Source organism: Vipera berus (genome assembly GCF_964194415.1).
Source record: "Vipera berus genome assembly, chromosome: Z".
NCBI lineage: Eukaryota > Metazoa > Chordata > Lepidosauria > Squamata > Viperidae > Vipera > Vipera berus.
In genome coordinates, this window is record NC_138205.1 from 30,602,010 (window position 1) to 30,623,381 (window position 21,372).

The following is a 21,372-nucleotide window of genomic DNA, read 5'->3' on the forward strand; positions in this document are numbered from 1 at the left end:
TATTAGGTAACTCGCATTCATAGATTCCCAGTAATAATTACACTTTTCCAGGCAGTTAATTGTCCTGATTAACTCAAGATATGTTCCCGGCTTTATGAACCCTGAATAAACATTAGAAATGTGTCTATTGGTTCTTCTGTATCACCATTAATTTTGAGCACAATGGATAAATGCACATACCGACGATTTTGAAGCATGAACCTATTTATGTTATTGGGATAACATAAATTTTTGGTAGATTTTCTTTAGCTTTTCACCACATGGTTGATTATTAGTTGGTGCATAAACCTGGCATTATATGGTTGATTATTAGTTGGTGCATAAACCTGGCATTATATCATCTGGTATAAAATGGTTTTATGACTTGGATTGTTTATTTATATATTATTTTATTGACTTAATTTCTGTAGACACCTATCAGCAAGTAAGTCTGGGCAGCATACATCCTAAAACAGACATGTCAAACACAAGGCCCGGGGGCCAGATCCGGCCCGCGAAGTGGTTTCATGCGGCCCGCAAAGCCATCCTGGAAACAGTGAGGGAACAGCCCCCACTGCCTTGGCCCTGGCCCAGAGACCCTCCTCCTGCCAGAGACCCTCAGATCTGTCCCACTGCTGCCCAGGCCCCCATAGGCACCCTTGATGCGAACGATGTAGAGCTGGCCACGCCCACCCAGTAGGCCATACACACTCTAGCCATGCCCACCTGGTAGGCCACGCCCACCCTGGCCATACCCATCCGGCCCCCTGAGGGCAACCGCAGTGCTGATGCGGCCCTCAATGAAATTGAGTTTGACACCCCTGTCCTAAAATGTTAAAACTATTAAAACAACTATTCACTATCTTAGAATTTTTTTACTTAGAATATTATACTATGTATTGCAGTAACCTTACAGCTAGGATTAGCAAATAATCACCCATTTAACATCTTTAACATTTAGGCATACTAGCATTGTATAACTATAATATTTCTCCCCTATAGTAGCCATGTAGGATGAAGCTATCTGTCACATTGAAAAGGTCTAGTAGAAATATTAGGAAGATGGAAAACAGACTCCTCATTATCATTTTGGCAATAGCTATAACATTCACATTATAGTATATCAAATTTGACCCAATGGTAGTTTGAGCAGGGGGAGTGACTTGGATTTAAAATGGCAGTTTTTACATGTTCATGTCATTTATGGGTTAGGGTTAATTCCTCACAATCTCTTCATATTGCAGAACTCCTTAAGAGAGCTTAAAAATAGTGTTTTCATGCTTCCCTAATCTAAAAGTATATTTGATTTGGTTATATAATATTATATATTAAATATATTACCATACATGTATTCTGGTTTTATATATACAAAACAGTGTAGTTTATTCTAAATTGGAATTTAGGACCCCTTTTCATGTGAGATATTGGAGCTATAACATTCTGTTTTAAAATATTAGGACTTGGTTTGGGAAGATTCTTTAAGTTAGAAATGCTTGCTATTAAGAGTATGGGTGAAAAGCAAATGAATAGATTTAGATAGATAGATAGATAGATAGATAGATAGATAGACAGACAGACAGACAGACAGACAGACAGATAGATAGATAGATACTGTATTTTTCCCCCTCAAAAGAATGATTACCTTCATTTTCTTTTCAAGGGTATGATTTTTGTAGATTACACTTCAGTGTCTATTAGTTGCCACAGTTCATTTTTCTGTTGTCTGTCTCCCTGATTTTTTTTTAATATTTGAGGGTGTCCCAATGACATCTGCTTGGAACCAATTTTGACTAGAACAATTTGTAAATCCTGTAAAAAAGATAAATACATATTGAAGTCAACTATTTCCTTTGAACAAAGAATTTAAAAAGTGGAGGTTGTTATTCAGTGAATAGAGACTAATTCTTAACAAAATACAGAGCTTTTCATAGTCCAAGAAAGCAAAAGGTAGCCCATAGAAAGAGGGGGGCTAAATTTCTACTGTTTCGCTATTTTGTACCAGGACATAGAGATTATTCATTCGTAAAACTTGATGATACTACACTGAAAAAGCTCACAGGCAGTTTTTCACTGGTTTAGATACAAAGTTGTGATGCTCAGTTTTGGGCATTCTTGGGTAAATTGAATCAAATATACTTATTTTATATTTCTTGTAAAATATACATTTTAAGACAGGATGAGTTAGCAAGAAAATTGGAAATGGGAAAATAAATCAAAAGATAAGGAATAGGAATAGAAGATACTGGGGGGAAAGTAGAAACTAATTAGAACTAATTATTGCCTGATTTATATAATTGGAAAAGAAAGTTCAAATTTTGCACAAGGACAATACAAACTGTTACATAAAATAATATGCAGGTATATACTTACTTGTTTGTTTTGTTAGTAATATTGGTAAAACTACTGCTTTCTTGCCATTGAAATTTTGTTCATTTACTGTTCATTTACTGGAGCCTTGGTGGAGCAGTGGGCTAATGCCTCCTTAAGTAACACCAGCTGCCTGCAATTAGTGCAGGTTCGCATCCCACCAGGCTCAAGGTTGACTCAGCCTTCCATCCTTCCGAGGTAGGTAAAATGAGGACCCAGATTGTTGGGGGCAATAAGCTGACTTTGTAATAATGCCGCTTGGGGGGGGGGCGAAAGCCCTAATAAGCAGGCATATACATAGAATGAAGGCTATTGCTAAGCACATTGGTTTGTGCTTAAATTGTAAGCCTCCCTGAGTCTTCGGAGAAGGGCGGGATATAAATGGGATTAAAATAAAAATAAAATAAAAATAAATTTAATTTATTAGAGCTTGCTTACGAGTTTGGCTTTGTAGCATTGAGTTAAAAGTTTGGGGTTTTTTTTAAAAAAAGGAAAATGATTCTAAACAATTTCATAGTGGTTGTGGGCATATCCTTCGAACCTACTTAATTGTCTGTAGTGCCTTATTCATAAGAATATCTTTCTTTGTAGACTCCTTGTAGTTTTAATTGCCCATTGGTAATAACCATGATCATCTAATATTGGTTAATATGGAGCTAAGTTTCTCCAAATCACTGTTATAAGCTGTCTCTTTTCATGCAGCATACATACACCATTTTGGCACTGTCATAACTCATAGAAGGATGATATGCAGATAATAAATCAAGCTATAACAATCCTTCCAATTGCTTCATTTATTAGCAGATTGATATCTTATGCATCCATGAAAATTGAATCCTATACAAAAGAACATAAGGCTGATTGCTGAACAGTGGTACAAAATGTAGCACACTACATATGTGATTTCAGTGATAAGGATTGAGATTTTATGAAAGCTGAATTTTTGATAGAAAATATATTAATAGAACAATATGTTTATTGCATTTAAGTGTATAGGGCTAATTTTTAATAGATTAAAGTTTGAGATTACCGTATTTTTCGGACCATAAGGCGCACCGGACCATAAGACGCACCTAGTTTTTAGAGCAGGAAAACCAGAAAAAAAATTCTTTCTCCTTCTCTCTCTCTCCCTCTTTCTTTCTCTCCCTCCCTCTCCCATTGTCCCTCCCTTCCTTCCTTCCTTCCTTCCTTCCCTCCCTCCCTCCCTCCCTCCCTCCCTCCCTCCCTCCCTCTTTTTCCTTCCCTCTCTGCATTAGAGCAGTACCCGCGGAGGCGGCCCTGCAGCCTGGCTTTCTCTTGCAGAAAGCAAGCTGAAATGGAGTGAGGGAGATTGCCAGAAATGCGAATCGGCCGATCTCGCGCTCCTGCAAACTCCCTCGCTCGGTTTCAGCTTCCCTTGCTACAAGAGAAAGCAAGCTGAAACGGAGTGAGGGAGATTGCCAGTAATGCGAATCGTCCGATCTCGCGCTCCTGCAAACTCCCTCGCTCGGTTTCAGCTTCCCTTGCTACAAGAGAAAGCAAGCTGAAACGGAGTGAGGGAGATTGCCAGAAATGCGAATCGGCCGATCCCGCGCTCCTGCAAATTCCCTCGCTTGGTTTCAGCTTCCCTTGCTACAAGAGAAAGCAAGCTGAAATGAGGCACATTGCAGCAACGCGAGATCAGCCGATTCGCATTCCTGGCAATCTCCTCACTCCGTTTCAGCCTGCTTTCTCTTGTAGCAAGGGAAGCTGAAACCAAGCGAGGGAGAGTGCAGGAGCGTGAGATTGGCGTTTCTCAGCACGTGCCGATTTGTGCCCCACTTGCAGAGGTTGGGGCTGGCCATACGGATCACCTTCGGACCATAAGAAGCACTCTCGTTTCCCCCCCCTCTTTTGGGAAAAAAGTGCGTCTTATGGTCCGAAAAATACGGTAATCTGGAAACCTTGAAGCAAATTTATTGAAACAGGAGGATTTCCTAAAAATCATGCACATACATCTATCTCCTCTCCTCTCCTGGTTCAGAATAGTGGAAACTAGAAATTTAAAGTGTCCTCCTAACATTACACTATTCTAGAAATTTTGAATTCTTGGGTTTACTCTGAGAATGACTGATCAGTGGTGGGATAACAAAAACTAAAGTTAATTATTCAAAATAATTTCAGTGTGCCTCATTTGTCTTTCATTTTTTCATGTATGTAACTAATTTTTAATTATTTATTTTGATATTATTTGTGTACAAAAAATGAAATGATAAAGAAAACAATTGTAGAGTGCTGGTTTTTAATTCAGGAAAGTTACAATCTTGGCCTTCCCCAACTTGTTAACACCTAAGTAATTTAGCCTACAATTCTCAAGACAGCGCAGCTGTTAATAAAATGTTTGTATAAAATCGTGTGTCTTTTTTCCTCCTTTTTTCAAACTTAAACTTTGACTAAATAGCTATTTTTATAATCTTTTGTGAACTAAAAGTAGCATCAATAAATTATAAATATTTTGTGGTGGATAGAAATATCTTGAATTGCTAATGAATGCTCATAATTTATTCAGAAGCCAAAAATGAAGGAAACCTAGAAAGAGAAATAGCTAGTACTGCTTCCTTAAATATTTATTGGCCAATTCAGATTAAGATTAGACACTGTTAATTCTGCTTTATTTATTTCTTTTGCAGACATTATCCAAAGCAGTCCTTCACTATGGTGGCTGACACTCCAGAGAACCTGCGCCTTAAGCAGCAGAGTGAACTTCAGAGTCAGGTAAGGCTTGTTTGTTCTGATTCTGCAGGTTGCTATATGTTAGCATTTGCATTCTACTAAGCCATACTCAAAGAAGACTTTAGTGAAGAAGTCAATATTTTAAAAAGAGAACAAGGCTTGATGCTTAAAAATCAGCTGCTTTACTTTTCTTATATTACCAGAAGAAAAAAATATTTCAGAAATGAAGTAAAATATAAGCTGTCAACTCTACAAGCATATAACACTTATGATACACACATGGAGGATAGTATTAAAACTAGCTCAGGAATCTAGAGCATGAAAGTACAGTTTTGAAAGTCTTTATGTACCTGCTAAGAATGAGAAGGATGAATCAAGGTATAAACATGGCAGATAGTTTAAGTTATGAAGAAGTGGGGTGATGTGTGCAGAGATAAAATAGCATAGAGTAATAGGATTGAGAAGATTCTCACCCTGAAAGAGGAAATCCACTATTCAGTGTTGAGAACTGTACCTTGTAGATTCTGAAGAGTAGTAATAGTGGAAGCTCTGGCTCCATCAATGCTTTGCCTCAATCTCATTTATAAATGTGTAGAGTCATGCCATGTTGCACAGGGCAAAACTAGATAAAGAACTGTAAAATGTTTTGCATATTAGGAATGCAAAGTATGCATTTGAATGCAGAAATAAATTCCTTATAGTGTTAATAAAATCAGATTTTATTCCTAAATCATCATACAAGATTTAGTTGGATGTTGTTCAGTACTAGGCTTAGTTAGCCAAACCATCTGTATTTATATTCTTTTGCAATAAAGATAAGAAAGCATGTTAAAATCTGCATATCAAACAAATAGTCTGGTTACATTTAAAGGCTAGCAGAGTACAGTAGCCCTCAACTTACGACCACCATTGGGAATAAAATGGAATTTTTGTCATAGTTGGGTGCAGTTATAAAGTGTGACCAGACCTGATTTTAAAACTCTACTATGTTCATAAGGGAATCACATGATCATTAAATGATTCCAGCTTCCCCAATTGACTGTTTTTGTTGAAAACCAATCAGGAAAGTCACATATCATGATCATGTGACTGGAGGATGTTGCAACTAGTTGGAAATGCAAGCCAGTTGCTTGAATTGTGTTCATGTGACTTTGGGAACGCAGCAATTATAAGTGTGAGGATAGGTTTTAAATCACTTTTTCTTAGGACATTGTAACTTTAAATGAGCGGTCATAAGTCAAGGACTTATAAAATTTACTGCATATATTGGGTAAATTATTGTCTTTCATTGTTAGATGCGAGCAGCAGCCTCATACTGAACTAGCTGCCAATATAGTTATTTTTTCCCCCTAAACCTCCCACTTAAAGATCATATTGTAAACTGCTGTGTTCTATGTGCTAGGAAGAACTTTCTCATAAAACCTTCATTTCTTCATTTATAGTGTGCTAGCAGTGAGAGAACTTTGTTCAGTGAGGAAGAGGAAGCAGTTATAAAGCAAATAGATTTGATAGAGATTTCTTTTTCAGCGAGTGGATCCCTGCAGCAATGAAAGAATATTTTATAAGATCTAGCAACATGCCACTACATCTGTAAAGTTCTTCTTTATATAGGTTATAATTACTTTTTGTCTTTTTTTATCAAGCATCAATACTTTTGCCATTAATAACTTTCTCTGATTTAAAAGAACATTTAGAAGTAGCTGGCCATAGAACTTGTAATTATAGGCTTGTTAATATGCATTATCCTAATGCATTTCTTGCTCTGTTTTTATAGTGTCCCTTTCATATACAATTTCCTTATTTTTTCCCTTGTTTCCCTATTCCCTTTGTTCTAAATGTAAATCCAGATGTAAGCTGAAACTTGGTGAATGATTAGACAAAGTCATTGATGCTATAAGCTCCTGATTATGATTTGAAATTTTGAGAGCATGCTAGTAGATGCTCTCTACCAGCACAAATTCATGGATACGGGTAATTGTAAGTCAGAAAACAACTATTTATCAAAAAGCTTCCCTGATGCTCCCTATTATCCCTACCTTGCTTTTGGTTATTTTTTTCTCCAAGGTATGTGGATAACCTTCTGAACAAAGTATTGAGATCCAGTCATCCAATATTCTTATTTTTCAAGTATACAATACATATGTGGCACATGAAGATAGATCAGAATAATGAGTAGTCCACTTTCTATTACTTATCCCTGTGCTGGCTAAATAAATATGGTTTTATTCAGTTCAGTTATGTTATTTATCAATTATTTCTTCCTCTTTAAACCTGCCTTCTAATTACATTTGATTGATACTCCATATTCTGTTTATTTTGTTTCATAACTGGATTTCATGCCCCACAAGCCCTGTTATGTTGATTTAACCCTGGGAGAGGACTGAGTACATGCTCTTGATCATTGTTTGCAAATTCATGGAAATATTTTTAGTCTTCATGTTTTCATAAGTGCTCTGCTCTTGACGTGTTAAACCTCATATAGATCTGCTTTCAGGAAAGAGGCTGAACTTTTAAGTTCCTGTAGCTGAATGTCCTCACTGCGGATCCAGGGTATGAGCATTATGACAAGTAACTATATTTTTCTGGGGATGCCTTTATTACAGAAGCATGCATATATATATATATATATATATATATATATATATATATATATATATATATATATATATATATATATATATATATATATATATATATATATATATATATATATATATATATATATATATATATATATATATAATTTGTAGGAAAGAAGATTATTGAGAAGTGAAATATCTTTGTTCAAATGAGCATTATGACAAGTAACTATATTTTTCTGGGGATGCCTTTATTACAGAAGCATGCATATATATATATATATATATATATATGTATGTATGTATGTATGTATGTATATATATATATATATATATATATATATATATATATATATATATATATATATATATATATATATATATATATATATATATTGTAGGAAAGAAGATTATTGAGAAGTGAAATATCTTTGTTCAAATTTGATTTGTGTACTACCTGATTTGATCATTGCCTAATGCTGTTTTTTCATTGGAAGATTAATGTGATTCACTGTAATGTTAAAATAACTGATTTTTACTTCCATTTCCTCTGTCCAATTGTGGTGGCTGGAGGAATTAATAATTACCCATACTTCTCTCTGTGTTGTCATACCAAAGCTTAGTGAAGATAGTTGAATGTGCCTATTTATTTTGTATTTTATTTACATTGTTAGCAAATTTATTATAATGTTTCCTCCTAAAAACAAATATTAGATCCCATAAAATAATTCACATTATTTCCCACTAACCTTACCCCTCACTAATAAGAGCTTTAGTAAAAGACTGCTTTTATTTGTATTACCTTTGTGCTTTTATTTTCCATTACTGTACTCAGCCAGTTTTTCATAGCCGCTTCTCATATTTTCATTTGGTCTGTAAGCTAGATGCTAAATGGCTTTTTCTTTCACAATGCTTTGTTATATTTTGAATTTGGAAATACACGATATACAAATTATATGCAGTACAAATGGTTGAGTTCAAGTAACAATACAGTGAGGGGGAAATTATTTGATCCCCTGCTGATTTTGTATGTTTGCCCACTGACAGAGAAATGCTGCGTCTATAAAAAAATTAATGGTAGGTTTATTTTAACAGTGAGAGACAGAATAATAACAAAAAAAATCCAGAAAACCATATTTCAAAAAAGTTATAAATTGATTTGCATTTTAATGAGTGAAATAAGTATTTGATCCTCTATCAATTAGCAAGATTTCTGGCTCCCAGGTGTCTTTTATACAGGTAACAAGTGAGATTAGGAGCACTCTCTTAAAGGGAGTGCTCTTAATCTCAGCTTGTTACCTGTATAAAAGACACCTGTCCACAGAAGCAATCTAGTCAATCAGATTCCAAACTCCACCATGGCCAAGACCAAAGAGCTGTCCAAGGATGTCAGGGACAAGATTGTAGACCTATACAAGGCTGGAATGGGCTATAAGACTATCGCTAAGCAGCTTGGTTAGAAGGTGATAACAGTTGGTACGATTATTCACAAATGAAAGAAACACAAAATAACTATCTTTGGCATCAACTCAACTTGCCCTGTTTGGAGGAGAAGGAATGTTGCCTATGACCCCAAGAACACCATCCCTACCATCAAGCATGGAAGAGGAAACATTATGCTTTGGGGGGGTGTTCTGCTAAGGGGACAGGACAACTTCACCGCATCAAAGGGATGATGGACAGGGCCAGGTACTATCAAATCTTGGATGAGAACCACCTTCCCTCAGCCAGGGCATTGAAAATTGATCGTGGATGGGTATTCCAGCAGGACAATGACCCAAAACACATGGCCAAGGCAACAAAGGAGTGGCTTAAGAAGAAGTACATTAAGGTGCTGGAGTGGCCTAGCCAGTCTCCAGACCTTAATCCCATAAAAAATCTGTGGAGGGAGCTGAAGGTTCAAGCTGCCAAACATCAACCTTGAAACCTTAATGACTTGGAGAGGATCTGCAAAGAGGAGTGGGACAAAATCCCTCTTGAGATGTGTGTCCAAACCTGGTGGCCAACTACAAGAAACGTCTGACCTCTGTGATTGCCAACAAGAGTTTTCCCACCAAGTACTAAGTCATGTTTTGCGAAGGGGTCAAATACTTATTTCACTCATTAAAATGCAAACCTATAACTTTTTTTGAAATGCATTTTTCTTGATTTTTTTGTTATTGTTCTGCCTCTGTTAAAATAAACCTACCATTAAAATTATAGACTGATCATTTCTTTTTCAGTGGACAAACGTACAAAATCAGCAAGGGATCAAATAATTTTTCCCCTCACTGTATACCATCAATACCTGTATATTATCTCTGTGCTTGTTTTGGTGCAAAAGTTAGATATATTTTAATAAGAACTTCAGGATTTAAAACCAAGAGGGTTTAGAATCTAAATATTGGTTACATGTTATTCCATTTGATAGCTCCTGGAGCTGTTACTGGACCTTTTCTCTAACAACAACTGGAACTGAAGTAATGATGCTGAGGGCTCCTACTACATACTTCTGACAGTTTTGCTTCTTTATTTTGAGTAGCTGAGAAGGCGTAACTAGTTCCGATAGCTTGCCAAAAACACACAATTATCTTCTGTGTAAGTAAACAAGTCCTCCAGCTGGATTAATTTTAACGCCTGCAGCCCACAGATGAATGTAAAATAAGAACGTTTACTTCCTGTGGTCTTGGGTTACTAAATGTGGAAAACTGCAGTTTTGGGGAAAGAAAATAGAAAATAATTTCAGGCTAAATATTACCTGAAACTTGAAAATTCTATATTTGTTCTTCTGTAAGAGAGGATGTCCAATTTTAAGCACCTATCCATTTTTGTAGCAGTATATTGTAGAAAGAATTCTACAGTAGTGCTTAAAGGTTTGTGAATCCTTTTGAATTTTCAATATCTTCATAAACATGACCTATAGCATGATATGTAACACACACAAGCCTTTAAACTAGATAAAGACAACACAAATAAATGAGACAAAAACATTATACTTGTTCATTTATTTATTGAGGAAAATGATCCAAAGGTATTTGTTGCAAAGGTATGTGAACTTCTAGGATTATTTGAAGGGGAAGTTAGAGTCAGATGTTTCAATCATTGAGTTGATAATCAAGTATGGGTATGGGTGATCTTGCCTTGAATTCTCAGTAATCATTATCAAAGTCTGATCTTTACAACATAGTGTGTGGAAGTGTTTCATGGCTTAAACTAAGGAGATTTCTCAGGACCTTCAAAAAATCAAGATGCTTGTAGGCTGTAAAAAGTTACAAAACTATATCCAAAGAACTTGGGGACTACCAGTACAATGTAGGAAATTCAACACCATTGGTATCCTCCCAGGAGCAGTCAATCAACCAACATAACATCAAGAGCAAAACACGTAATGCTCCAAGAGATCTCAAATGCCTAAGGTATTAAAGATCTCTCATGTGTTGGCAAATGTCTGTGTTCACAAGACCATTTTAAGAGAACACCGAACAATGGTATGCATGGCAGAGTTGCAAGGAGAAAGCCACTACTCTCCAAAAAGAACATTGCTCCCCATTTACATTTTGCAAAAGTCCATATGGATAAATCAGAAAGCTATTGTAAGAATGTTCTGTGGATGGAGATCAAAAATAATTATTTTGGCTTAAATAAAAAGTGTTACATTGGCAAAAGGCAACATTGCATTCCAGTAAAAACTTTATCTCATTTGTGAAATACAGTGGTGGCAGTATCATGGTTTTGGCCTACATTGCTGCTTCTAAAGCAGGGGTCCCCAACCCCCAATGTATGAATCGGCACACCAGCAACCAGCCCACACAAATAACCAAAGCCCCATCCATGGGATGTGGTCAGCGCACAAAACCACGCCCCCTCTGGTCCATGGAAAAACCTGCCCACGTAACCGGTCCCTGGTGCCCAAAAGGTTGGGGACCTCTGTCCTAGAGTCTAGAGAACAAGACGGCTTGCCTTCACTGATAAAACTATGAATTCTGAATTGTACTAGCAAAATGTCATGGTGTCTGTCCGTGAATTGAAGCTAAAAGAATAGTACATGATGCAGGCAAACAGAAACACACAAGTCTATTTCTAAAAAAAACACAAAGCAGTTTTAATTGTTTTAGAATAACCAAGGCAAAGTTCTGACTTCAGTCCTATAGACATGTTTCAGAAGGACCTTAAGTGGGCAGATCAAGCTAGGAAGCCCTCCAACATTCTTGGTATAAATTATTTATGGGGAGGTTTATGCTAAAATTCCTTAAAACCCATATACCTAATATCAACAGTTATCTAAAATGGTTATTGCTGCCAAAGGGGGGGGGGGCACATCAATTACTGAAAGTTCACATACTTTTGACTTAAACAAATATGTAGCTTTGGTCAGTTTCCTCAGTAAATCAATGAACATATGATGTAATATTTTTCACTCATTTGTTTTATTCTGTTTAACTAGCTTTAGACTTGTGTGGAAAAACACCACTTTTTGGGTCATATTCATGCAGAAGTATTGAAAATTGAAAAGGGTTCTCAAAGTTTTAAGCACCACTATATATTGCTGATAGACCATGTTTTCTGCAAAATAAATTTGGAGTGATTTATTATATAATTATTTTCTGTGCAACCAAAACTCAGCCCGTAACATGATTTTTGTATTGGAAGTACTTTTTAAAAATACAACCAAGTGAACAATGCAAAGATAGATGATAATCACTACCTGACCATTCATTTTCTGTGATAGTTACCTGACAGTACAGAATCTGTAATAAGTCAGCTGATGTTAATAGATGCATTTCAAGGAACAGTTAGTCTTTTTATAGATGTTTTTATCCCACCATTATTATTTTACAAATAACTTAAGGCCAGTGTCATGCACTCAGCAAAACTCACCTCACAAAGTTGTTGCTGTGGGGAAACTAGAAGGAGGAAGGAATATTAGGTATGTTCACCCTTTACGTTATCTATAACAATAATAAAGGTGGAATAAAAAAGATCTAAAAACAGATCTAAATATTGGTTCCCATAAGTGCATCCATTAACATCAGTGGACATTTAAATTCAATTACTGATACTATATTGGCAGGTAACTCCTAGAAAATAAGTAGTCTTAGCTAATGAAAATATTTTTAGCATGGCCTGTCCCTAAATGATGTGTTATAAAACACGACCACATCATTTAGCTTTGCCGAATAGCAACAGCCCAAGTTTGGTCCATCCCAGCCCTGAGCCTGGTTTTTTCCAAAGAAAGGGACTGCCTTCCCTTGAACTCCCCCCAACTGCCCATTCCCCTGTGGTGCCCTTTTGGCTGCTGGCACTCTGCCTGATTGGGAGTGTGGCTCTGGGGCTGCTTGCCCTGCTGCATCTCAGGGGCTTCTTGGTGCACTGTGGCTCTGAAGCCCTAAGCCAGGGGTAGGCAACCTTGGCACTTTTATGACTCATGGACTTCAATTCCCAGAATTCCTGAGCCAGCAATTCTGGGAGTTGAAGTCCCTGAGTCATAAAAGAGCCAAGGTTGCCTACCCCTGCCCTAAGCCATAGCATAGTGTGAAGCTGCAACCAGTCCTAGAACCCCCACCCTTCCCAGTCTGGCCCAGCAGCACAGTGCAAATCCGCTGTTCCCACAATGTGGCGGGAAGCTGCCTCATTTTGGGAAATCCCAACGTCGTCGTCCAGCTGTCTTTGCCACCCTCTACTTCAAGGCTTCTGCTGTCCTATACTCTGCGGTATTGGGTGAGTCCAGATATGGTTATATATTCTACATTTTATTCCTTTTTTTTTTAGCCAACCTTTGAATTAGAAAAGATTGGAGGCAATGGCCTATGTAACTAATTAAAACATGTGTCCAGTATGTGTTGTTTTGTTTCCTTTAGGGTTAGGCTAAATTGCAGGAAATCATTATTGTGTCCACTTTACTTTTTAAATTTGAATGATTTTTTTTCATATTATTAAGAATCGTGTTTGCTTTTTTAATGAAATTTAAGATGGTCTAAATGCTGGATTGAATTTGCATGCTGGTGTCAAGATGCTTGTTCCTGAATATTCCCATTTATTTTAAAACAAGTGAAAATTTGGGAATCCTGATTTAAAAAAAAGGGAGGTTTGATAGATTTCCACTGCTTCGTAACTGAAGCTGCTATGAAGAGAAGGAATGGGGGGGGGTAGATAATTCACTGTATAACTGTTTGTTAGCTGGTGAATTGAATTACCTCACTGAGGGATTGATAGCTGCTGTCCCCTCCCTTTTGACTTCCCCCAGTTAGTCCCATTTTTCTTTTCAGCATTACACTCCCACCATCCTCGTTTTAACAGTTTATAATAGCCCACATTAAGCAGGACATGGGAAAGAGCTACCCAGCTTGCCTGACTCACTTATGTCTAGCCTTCTACAGCAAAAGAGTTGAGTCGATTCCAGCTGAGTGCCCATAAAAGGACAAAGAAAACTGAAAGCCACCCTTGTCTATTTCCTCTGCTTGCTTGCAACAGACTTGTTGCTTCATCCTCGGCACCAGAGGAATGTCTCCCTTTTTCTACATAGTTTGCCTAACTTCAATAGGGATTACATTTGTTTGTTATTTTTTCCTTCTATGATTAATATAGTAACTCACTTCCAATATGCTTTCATAATCTTGTCTGTAACAATCAAAATTGGGGAGATTTAAATTCCCATGTGACAAAGGAAACAAGGATTCTGTAAGGGTTTGGTAGTTGGAACAAAATTATGAAGGAGCAGAATGTCTTATGAAATACCTTCAGAAGACATTTCATTGATAATAACTCATTAGTTAATGAGAGTAAAAATTCTCGCACATTAACAACATCATATACCTGTTGTCAGTCACATCATAATTTTTGTTTCCTACAAATATAAGTTTATGATTATAATGAAAGATGCATAAGAAATAGTAAGAAATCTGCAGATAAGTGTAAAGAACCCAAAGGGTATATCTTTCTACTTTCCTGTTACTGACTGTTGTAATGACTTACAAGACAACCATACAAGTTGCTTGTCTTGTATTGTAAACTAGATATACCTTAGGGCTATATTACTTAAACCCTTTCCCTTGCTAAACTTGAATGCCTTGATATACTTTGACTTAGAGAAGTGTCTGTTTTCTTTCCCTGGTTTGATGAAATCACTTAGCACTAAATTCTCTTCTGGCAGGCAGGTATTAAGTGTTGAATATAAGGGGTCACAAATCTGAAATTTTTGGAATATTTTTTCTGAGTGCTGGGCATCCCTTTCTACAAGTAAATTGGGAATAGAAGCCCCTAAACATGGGTTGAAATTCTGATAACTTTACAGATAGGAGATGAATGAATTTTGGTTAGAGGTGAATATATCTGGAGGAAAATAACTTATTTTAGGTATGTGTGGTTCAGGCTGATGGCAACAAAAGATTTACTGATAGAAAGACAACATGGATTGTGCAACAGCATGTGAGTTTTCAAGTTTCCTAAAATTCCTCAGGAGGTAGAACTGAAAACAAATAGTATAAGAGAAATTTAATAAAATAATAGTGTGAACTTACATATTGTGCAAATGATGAATGCTTGCAACATTTGATTTGCATATTTCTGAAAATACTTCTCTTCCCTCTGTAAAATGACAAGTTTCAGATATTTTTAAACCAATCCAAAGATTCATTTTTTTTGCTCTACCTGTCCTATTTAATAAACTTACAATAACATGTTTAGAAACATAAAATAATTTTCTGACATTTTTCACTAAGAATTGTTCCTACTGGAGCTGCTTTTGCATTGCCTCCAAACTCTGGATACCCTAATATGTCTAAAAGCTTTTGAGTTGGGTTTCTTAAACTTTTTTTTTCTTCTATTCAGTCATGACCAATGGAGACTGCCTGAATAGGTCCTGTAGTTTTTTTGGCAAGGTTTTTCAGAAGTGGTTTGCCATTGCCTTCTTCCTGTAACTGAGGAAAAATGACTGTCAAAGGCCAACCAGCTTGCTTCATGCCTAAGGCAGGAATAGAATTCATAGTCTTCCATTTTCTAGTTCTATGCCTTAACCACTATACTAAACTGGTTCAAACTGGTATTAATTGTCTGTATTGACTGCACTCTTGTCAGTTTCACAGTTTAGATTTAGAAAACTGCTTGCAGCTACGCTGACTGAGAACAAGGCTCTCTCTCTCTCTCTCTCTCCCTCCCTCCCTCCCTCCCTCCCTCCCTCCCTCTCTCTCTCTCTCTCTCTCTCTCTCTCTCCCACCCCCTTTGTTGACTCCACGGAGAGCAATAGCAAATCTTTTTACATTCATCAGAAAGTTGCTCTGAACATTGAGAATTTTTTAGGTAAATAACTTTTAAGCTGGTATTCAGGTGTGCATATTATGATTTTCTTGATATTTTGGACAGAGGTCTTCAGGAAAATCTACAACTCACCAGAATTGAACCACTGTTTACTTTAGAAAGAAGGGACGTGGTGGCTCAGTGGGTTATGACGCTGAGCTTGTCGATCAGATGGTCGGCAGTTTGGCGGGTCGAATCCCGAGTGCCGCGTAACAGAGTGAGCGCCTGTTACTCGTCCCAGCTTCTGCCAACCTAGCAGTTCGAAAGCACATAAAAATGCAAGTAGAAAATTAGGGACCACTCTGGTGGGAAGGTAACAGCGTTCCGTGCGCCTTTGGCGTCTAGTCGTGCTGGCCACATGACCACGGAGACGTCCTCGGACAAGCGCTGGCTCTTTGGCTTTGAAACGGAGATGAGCACCGGCCCCTAGAGTTGGAAACGACTAGCACGCATGTGCGGGGGAAACTTTACTTTACCTTTACCTTTACTTTAGAATATATATTATGCTAATATGGGGAAATTTTACAGGCATATATGGCATTCTAGCTTAGTTATTGATTAAGAAAGTCTTAAACTCAGCTTCTAGGGATATAATGATTCTTTTCGTGTGTGTGTTTTGTGTGTGTGTGTGTGTTTCCTCTTCAAGCTGGATTGAGATAGATAGAGGTAAGGGAGATTTTAAACATATGAATGTATCTGAGTATTGCAAAGTTATACTGTATCTGTCAAGAAACTTGGTTTTAACATTTCTGATCTTTGCAAATATAATTCAGTATGTCTAATTTGTCAAATTTCATTGTTAAATCTATTTTCAAAATGCATCCATGTAAGATTCTCTTCTACATGAATTGGTTGAAAGAAAGTAACAATTTAACAAAATGGGTGCATTCAAGGCCAAGGGAAACTGATTGAAACCCTTTGATATGAATGTATTTCCATAGCAAGCCAGTCTTACTAAGCCATATTAATTTACAAGAAAGAGTATAATATGTTGTTTTTGTAAACAGGTTTGTATCTAATTGCCATATTAACAATGTTTAGCAATTTTAGCATTTGGTAGCATTTGACTGACCTTTCCTAGTCTCAAATATTAGTCATATTGGCTCATTGGGAAGCTTTCTGTAGGCTAGAGAGAAGTTTAAAATGCAGCCTGGAAGAAGGTAAAGGCGAACTACAGGTTGTCATTGACATGTCCACAATTAGGATAAGAATTTATGTCATAATATGGTCATAAAGTATGGCATCACTTGACTGCATTGTTAACCAAGGACTTACTCCAATCCAAGCCATTTCAGCCTTGGTTCATCCCAGCTCTGAGCCTGGGTTCTCCCAAGGTAAGGGACTGCCTTCCTTCAATTCCTCCCAACTGCTGAAGGTCACGTAGGGTGGCAGAGACTGAATTGTGCAGGGGGCCAAAAAGGCATAGATGGAAAGATAATATGTGGGTGAGGGGAGTTAATTATAAATAGGGAGTGGGCTATCAAGCACCCAAATTTTGATAATGTGACTGCAGGAGCATTAAAACCTCAAGAGTCACCATTTGGTGGGATGGGCGATAAACAAATTTAATAATAAATAAACCTCTGTAACACTGGGGCCCAGATATAAGTCCCTTTCTTCAGTGCCCCAGTAAGTTGGAACAGTTGCTGAATGAATGGCTCTAAGTCGAGAACTACCCATATTTTTATTTTCATCAGGAACTTTGCTTAGTTCATGGCTTTATTAATTTTAAATATTTAGCAATATAATTCTATTTTTTTTAAAAAAGTACGGTAAATCTTTTTAAGGTCAATAAGCAAGACAGTTTTAATCAAGCATGTCCAACTCAGCTCTGGACAATTAGTAATGTGGCCCATGAGATTGTAAATTTTAGCATTATTATATGATTTATATACATTAACTATATTTTATAATTTCTGTATGGCCCAGAACAATTTCTCTTCACTCAATGTGGCCTATACAAGCCAAAAGGTTGGACAATCATTCTTTAAATTTAAAATTGCAGTCTTTTTCACAATTTAACTTGGACTCTAAGAGCCACCTGTCCAAAAAAGCTGCCCCACAGTGCCATAGATATGACTCCATCTTAAAATTAAGTATATATTTTTCTGAACTGGTTGACTTCTGAATCCATACCATTGCTTGCTGGGATTGAATCTAAGCCTGTCTTCCCCATCTACTTCCTACCAGCCTGAATAATAATTTAATAATAATAATAATAATAATAATAATAATAATAATAATAATAATAATAATAGACATTCAGGTGGGGTTATAGATTATTATTCATAGATAGTTGTGCTGACATTAATAATAATAAATTAATAAATTAAATTAATATTAATAAATTAATAATAATGTCTGTTTCTTCATTCTCATACACAGGTCCGCTATAAGGAGGAATTTGAAAAGAATAAAGGGAAGGGCTTTAGTGTGGTGGCAGACACACCTGAATTACAGCGAATCAAGAAAACTCAAGATCAAATCAGCAATGTAAACTGGCCAGCAGATTTCACCTTCTGTCTCCGTGCTTCAGATATTTAAAAGCTTTTCCTTTGACAGCTTCATCTTTCTTTTCTTAAATATCTTGATTGCAGATTCTTGAATTTTGTTATTAAGGCAGTACTATGGATACTTGCTTATAAAGTTCCAAATATTTCAAATATATTCCTGTTCATGTAACACTTCTCCAAGACACTGGGCTAAACTGCACTTGGCTGTAAACATCAAACAAGAACATGTCTGATGCATACATCCCATTGCAGCCCTGGGGGTTCTGTAGCATAGAGAATTGAAGTGAGTCTATAACTGAAGAGGGAAAAAGCAAAACAGAAAAGCAATTACCTAATTTAAAACTTGCAAGTCTGGCAATTAGATCATGGACCTGGGAAGGGAATCCCCAAGGGATTCAATTTATTCACATGACATCCCCAAATCTTGAGGTTGGGGAATGACAGAACTCCTCATTCACAAGACTGGATTCAGGCATTGAAATCAAAGGCAGATGGTCTCTGGTAGACCTGATCCTTGTGGATTTAACTAGCAAAAGTGACTGTGCCTTTATTAAGCTGGATCCTGTCATCATTTTAATTTTTCTCAAGTTCCCATTGTAAAAATAAATAAATAATGGCTAACATATTTATCTGTTACTCCTCAGAAAAATAAGAATGAAAGGGAGGGAGGGAGATAGATAGATAGACAGACAGACAGACAGACAGACAGACAGACAGACAGACAGTTAGTCAGTCTGGCTAGGAAAGGCAGCTTATGGGTGAAAGAAAGGCGGAGTTGATTACACTACACAATACTGTATAAGAATGAACCAGCTCTCCGTTTCCATCTTCTGGTTCATACCTTCTATTACAGTAATTTATCATGTGCAGAGGAAGGTTAAAGAGAATTGTTTTGAGAAGCAGTGTTTATGGGAAATGGCTTGACTACTTATAACTCTTGATTCTGGGGTTTATGTCCTGGAGCTGCCCAAAATTATGCACTGGAATTTGGTAAATAACAGCTAAACACCATAATATATTTTCCTAATGAATAGTGAGTAGAGAATAGATAACAAAAGCAATTTGGTATGTTAAGCTTTTGATAAACAAATGTAGAATTAATAAAAAAGGAAAAATGGATAAATGTTTTAGTAATATCCCTATTCTGCAGTAACCCAATTCCTGACTCTCCATCCTTCAACTATTTGTATATTCTATGACTTTCAGTGGAAATTCACAAACCATCTGCAATTACTGAATTTTCATTAAGACAGTGGAAACAAAAGTGCATGACATAATAAAGGGTCAGCAAGGAGTCAGAAAGTTTTCACTAATGATGTGGGAAATACGTTATAAAGCTTTCCCATTTGTTTCAGTGCTCTTGCTGGTATTTTTTCCTTCTTTTGTAGATAAAATACCATGAGGAATTTGAGAAAAGCAAGATGGGTGCTCCTGGAGGAGAGGGAGGTGAGCTGGAACACCGTAATTCCCAAGAAGGTGCCAATTACAGGAGACCAGTTGAACAGCCACCTCTATCACATCAGCAACCTCATCATGCCCAGCCAAGTAACCCTGGTAATGAGTAGGAGGAAAGAGAGATTGTTGGCAATCCCATCAGTGTATTCACATGAATATATATGTATTAATTTGCCCTGCAGTAATTTTGTTTTGCACAAATAAGAGAGGATCGCTTCTGTTTACCCTGTAGTTATAAGGTGGTGTTTTATGAAGTTTATAATTTATGGTTATTATTTATTTCTTACAATGCAATCTTAAGAAACTCATGCTGGGATACAGCCTCATTTTATTTAATTTAGCTGTGAGATAGACTGAGCTGAAAAAAGGTAGCATTCCAGAGTTACTGTTGATAATTGAAGAGGTACTTATGAGTCTTGCTAATCCCAACCATGTTAGTATTACATCATACCAGATTACTGTTAGAAGAATCATAAGTGTGAAATGAAGCAATTCCACAAGATTGAGAAGTGGGAGATGGAGCCTGTGGTAAAAGAAAAGTAGAAAAGTGACCGGGAAAAATGTAACATAATTGGAAAGACTATACTAATTGATGCTAAATATGCCATTCTACTCCACAGTTTACCCATCTTATATTAAAAGGTAATATTATTGTAGAAAAAGCCTGTAAATATTGTATGCAAAGCTGGAGTGATCATCACTAATATTAGGCAAAATAAACAGTTGTAGTCACCAAAAAGTCTAAAAGTGTTAGGACTAATAATTGTAGATCTAAATGATATTGGTAATACTTTCCATTAACTGCTCATTTAATCTATTCAGTTTTATTATAATCACTGATCAGTATTCAAATTTGCATTGACCATGAAAAACCAATATAAAATTCAAATAAAATTAAGGCTTAACACTATTTAACATTTAATAAGCATACAAATTGCTCCATTTGATTACAGTTTATTCTACCCCAAATCATGACACGAGGCTCAAAAACCAGCCAGATGGAATTTAGCAACATGGCATGTAATCTCATTCTACAAATAAACATCACAAATTATTTAATATTGCAGGAGTCTTTTTTAAACATAATGACAAATAGAAACAAAGATGAAAACAAAGGATTTTGTTTTTTCAAAGTAGCTTTTCAATTTGTGAATTTTGGATCTCACAGACATTTTCATCAGGAGTTTTGCATTGATGTTCTTCCAGCGCACATTCAAATTGCACTCAATAGTTAACAATATCTTTGTCTTGTCTGTCTCTCTCCCCACCCCCACTGCCCTCAATTCTAGTTTACCATCAGCAGCCATCACAACAACCAGCCTCTCAATCATACGGCTATAAGGAACCAGCAGCAGCAGTCTCAATACAGCGTAATGCCCCAAGTGGAGGAGGAGTAAGTATGGTCCTGCATTGACATGTATGTACAATTTCTTGTAAATATTTCAGATTTTTATTCTGAAATAAGTTGTCTTAACTCTTAACCACTATCCTAAGACATAGTCTATCTCTAAGGTTCA

The 21,372-nt window shown here is 36.6% G+C and overlaps 1 protein-coding gene across 2 annotated transcripts in view; it reads left to right on the plus strand.

Moving 5' to 3' along the window:
• LASP1 (LIM and SH3 protein 1) overlaps positions 1–21,372 on the plus strand; it is a 41,686-nt gene that overhangs the window by 14,403 nt on the left and 5,911 nt on the right. For both annotated transcript variants that reach the window (XM_081346408.1, XM_081346409.1), the window contains exons 3-6: positions 4,995–5,079; positions 18,273–18,380; positions 19,789–19,954; positions 21,145–21,248. In XM_081346408.1, coding sequence (XP_081202534.1) covers positions 4,995–5,079; positions 18,273–18,380; positions 19,789–19,954; positions 21,145–21,248 — 463 coding nt within the window. The remainder of the gene's footprint in view (positions 1–4,994; positions 5,080–18,272; positions 18,381–19,788; positions 19,955–21,144; positions 21,249–21,372) is intronic.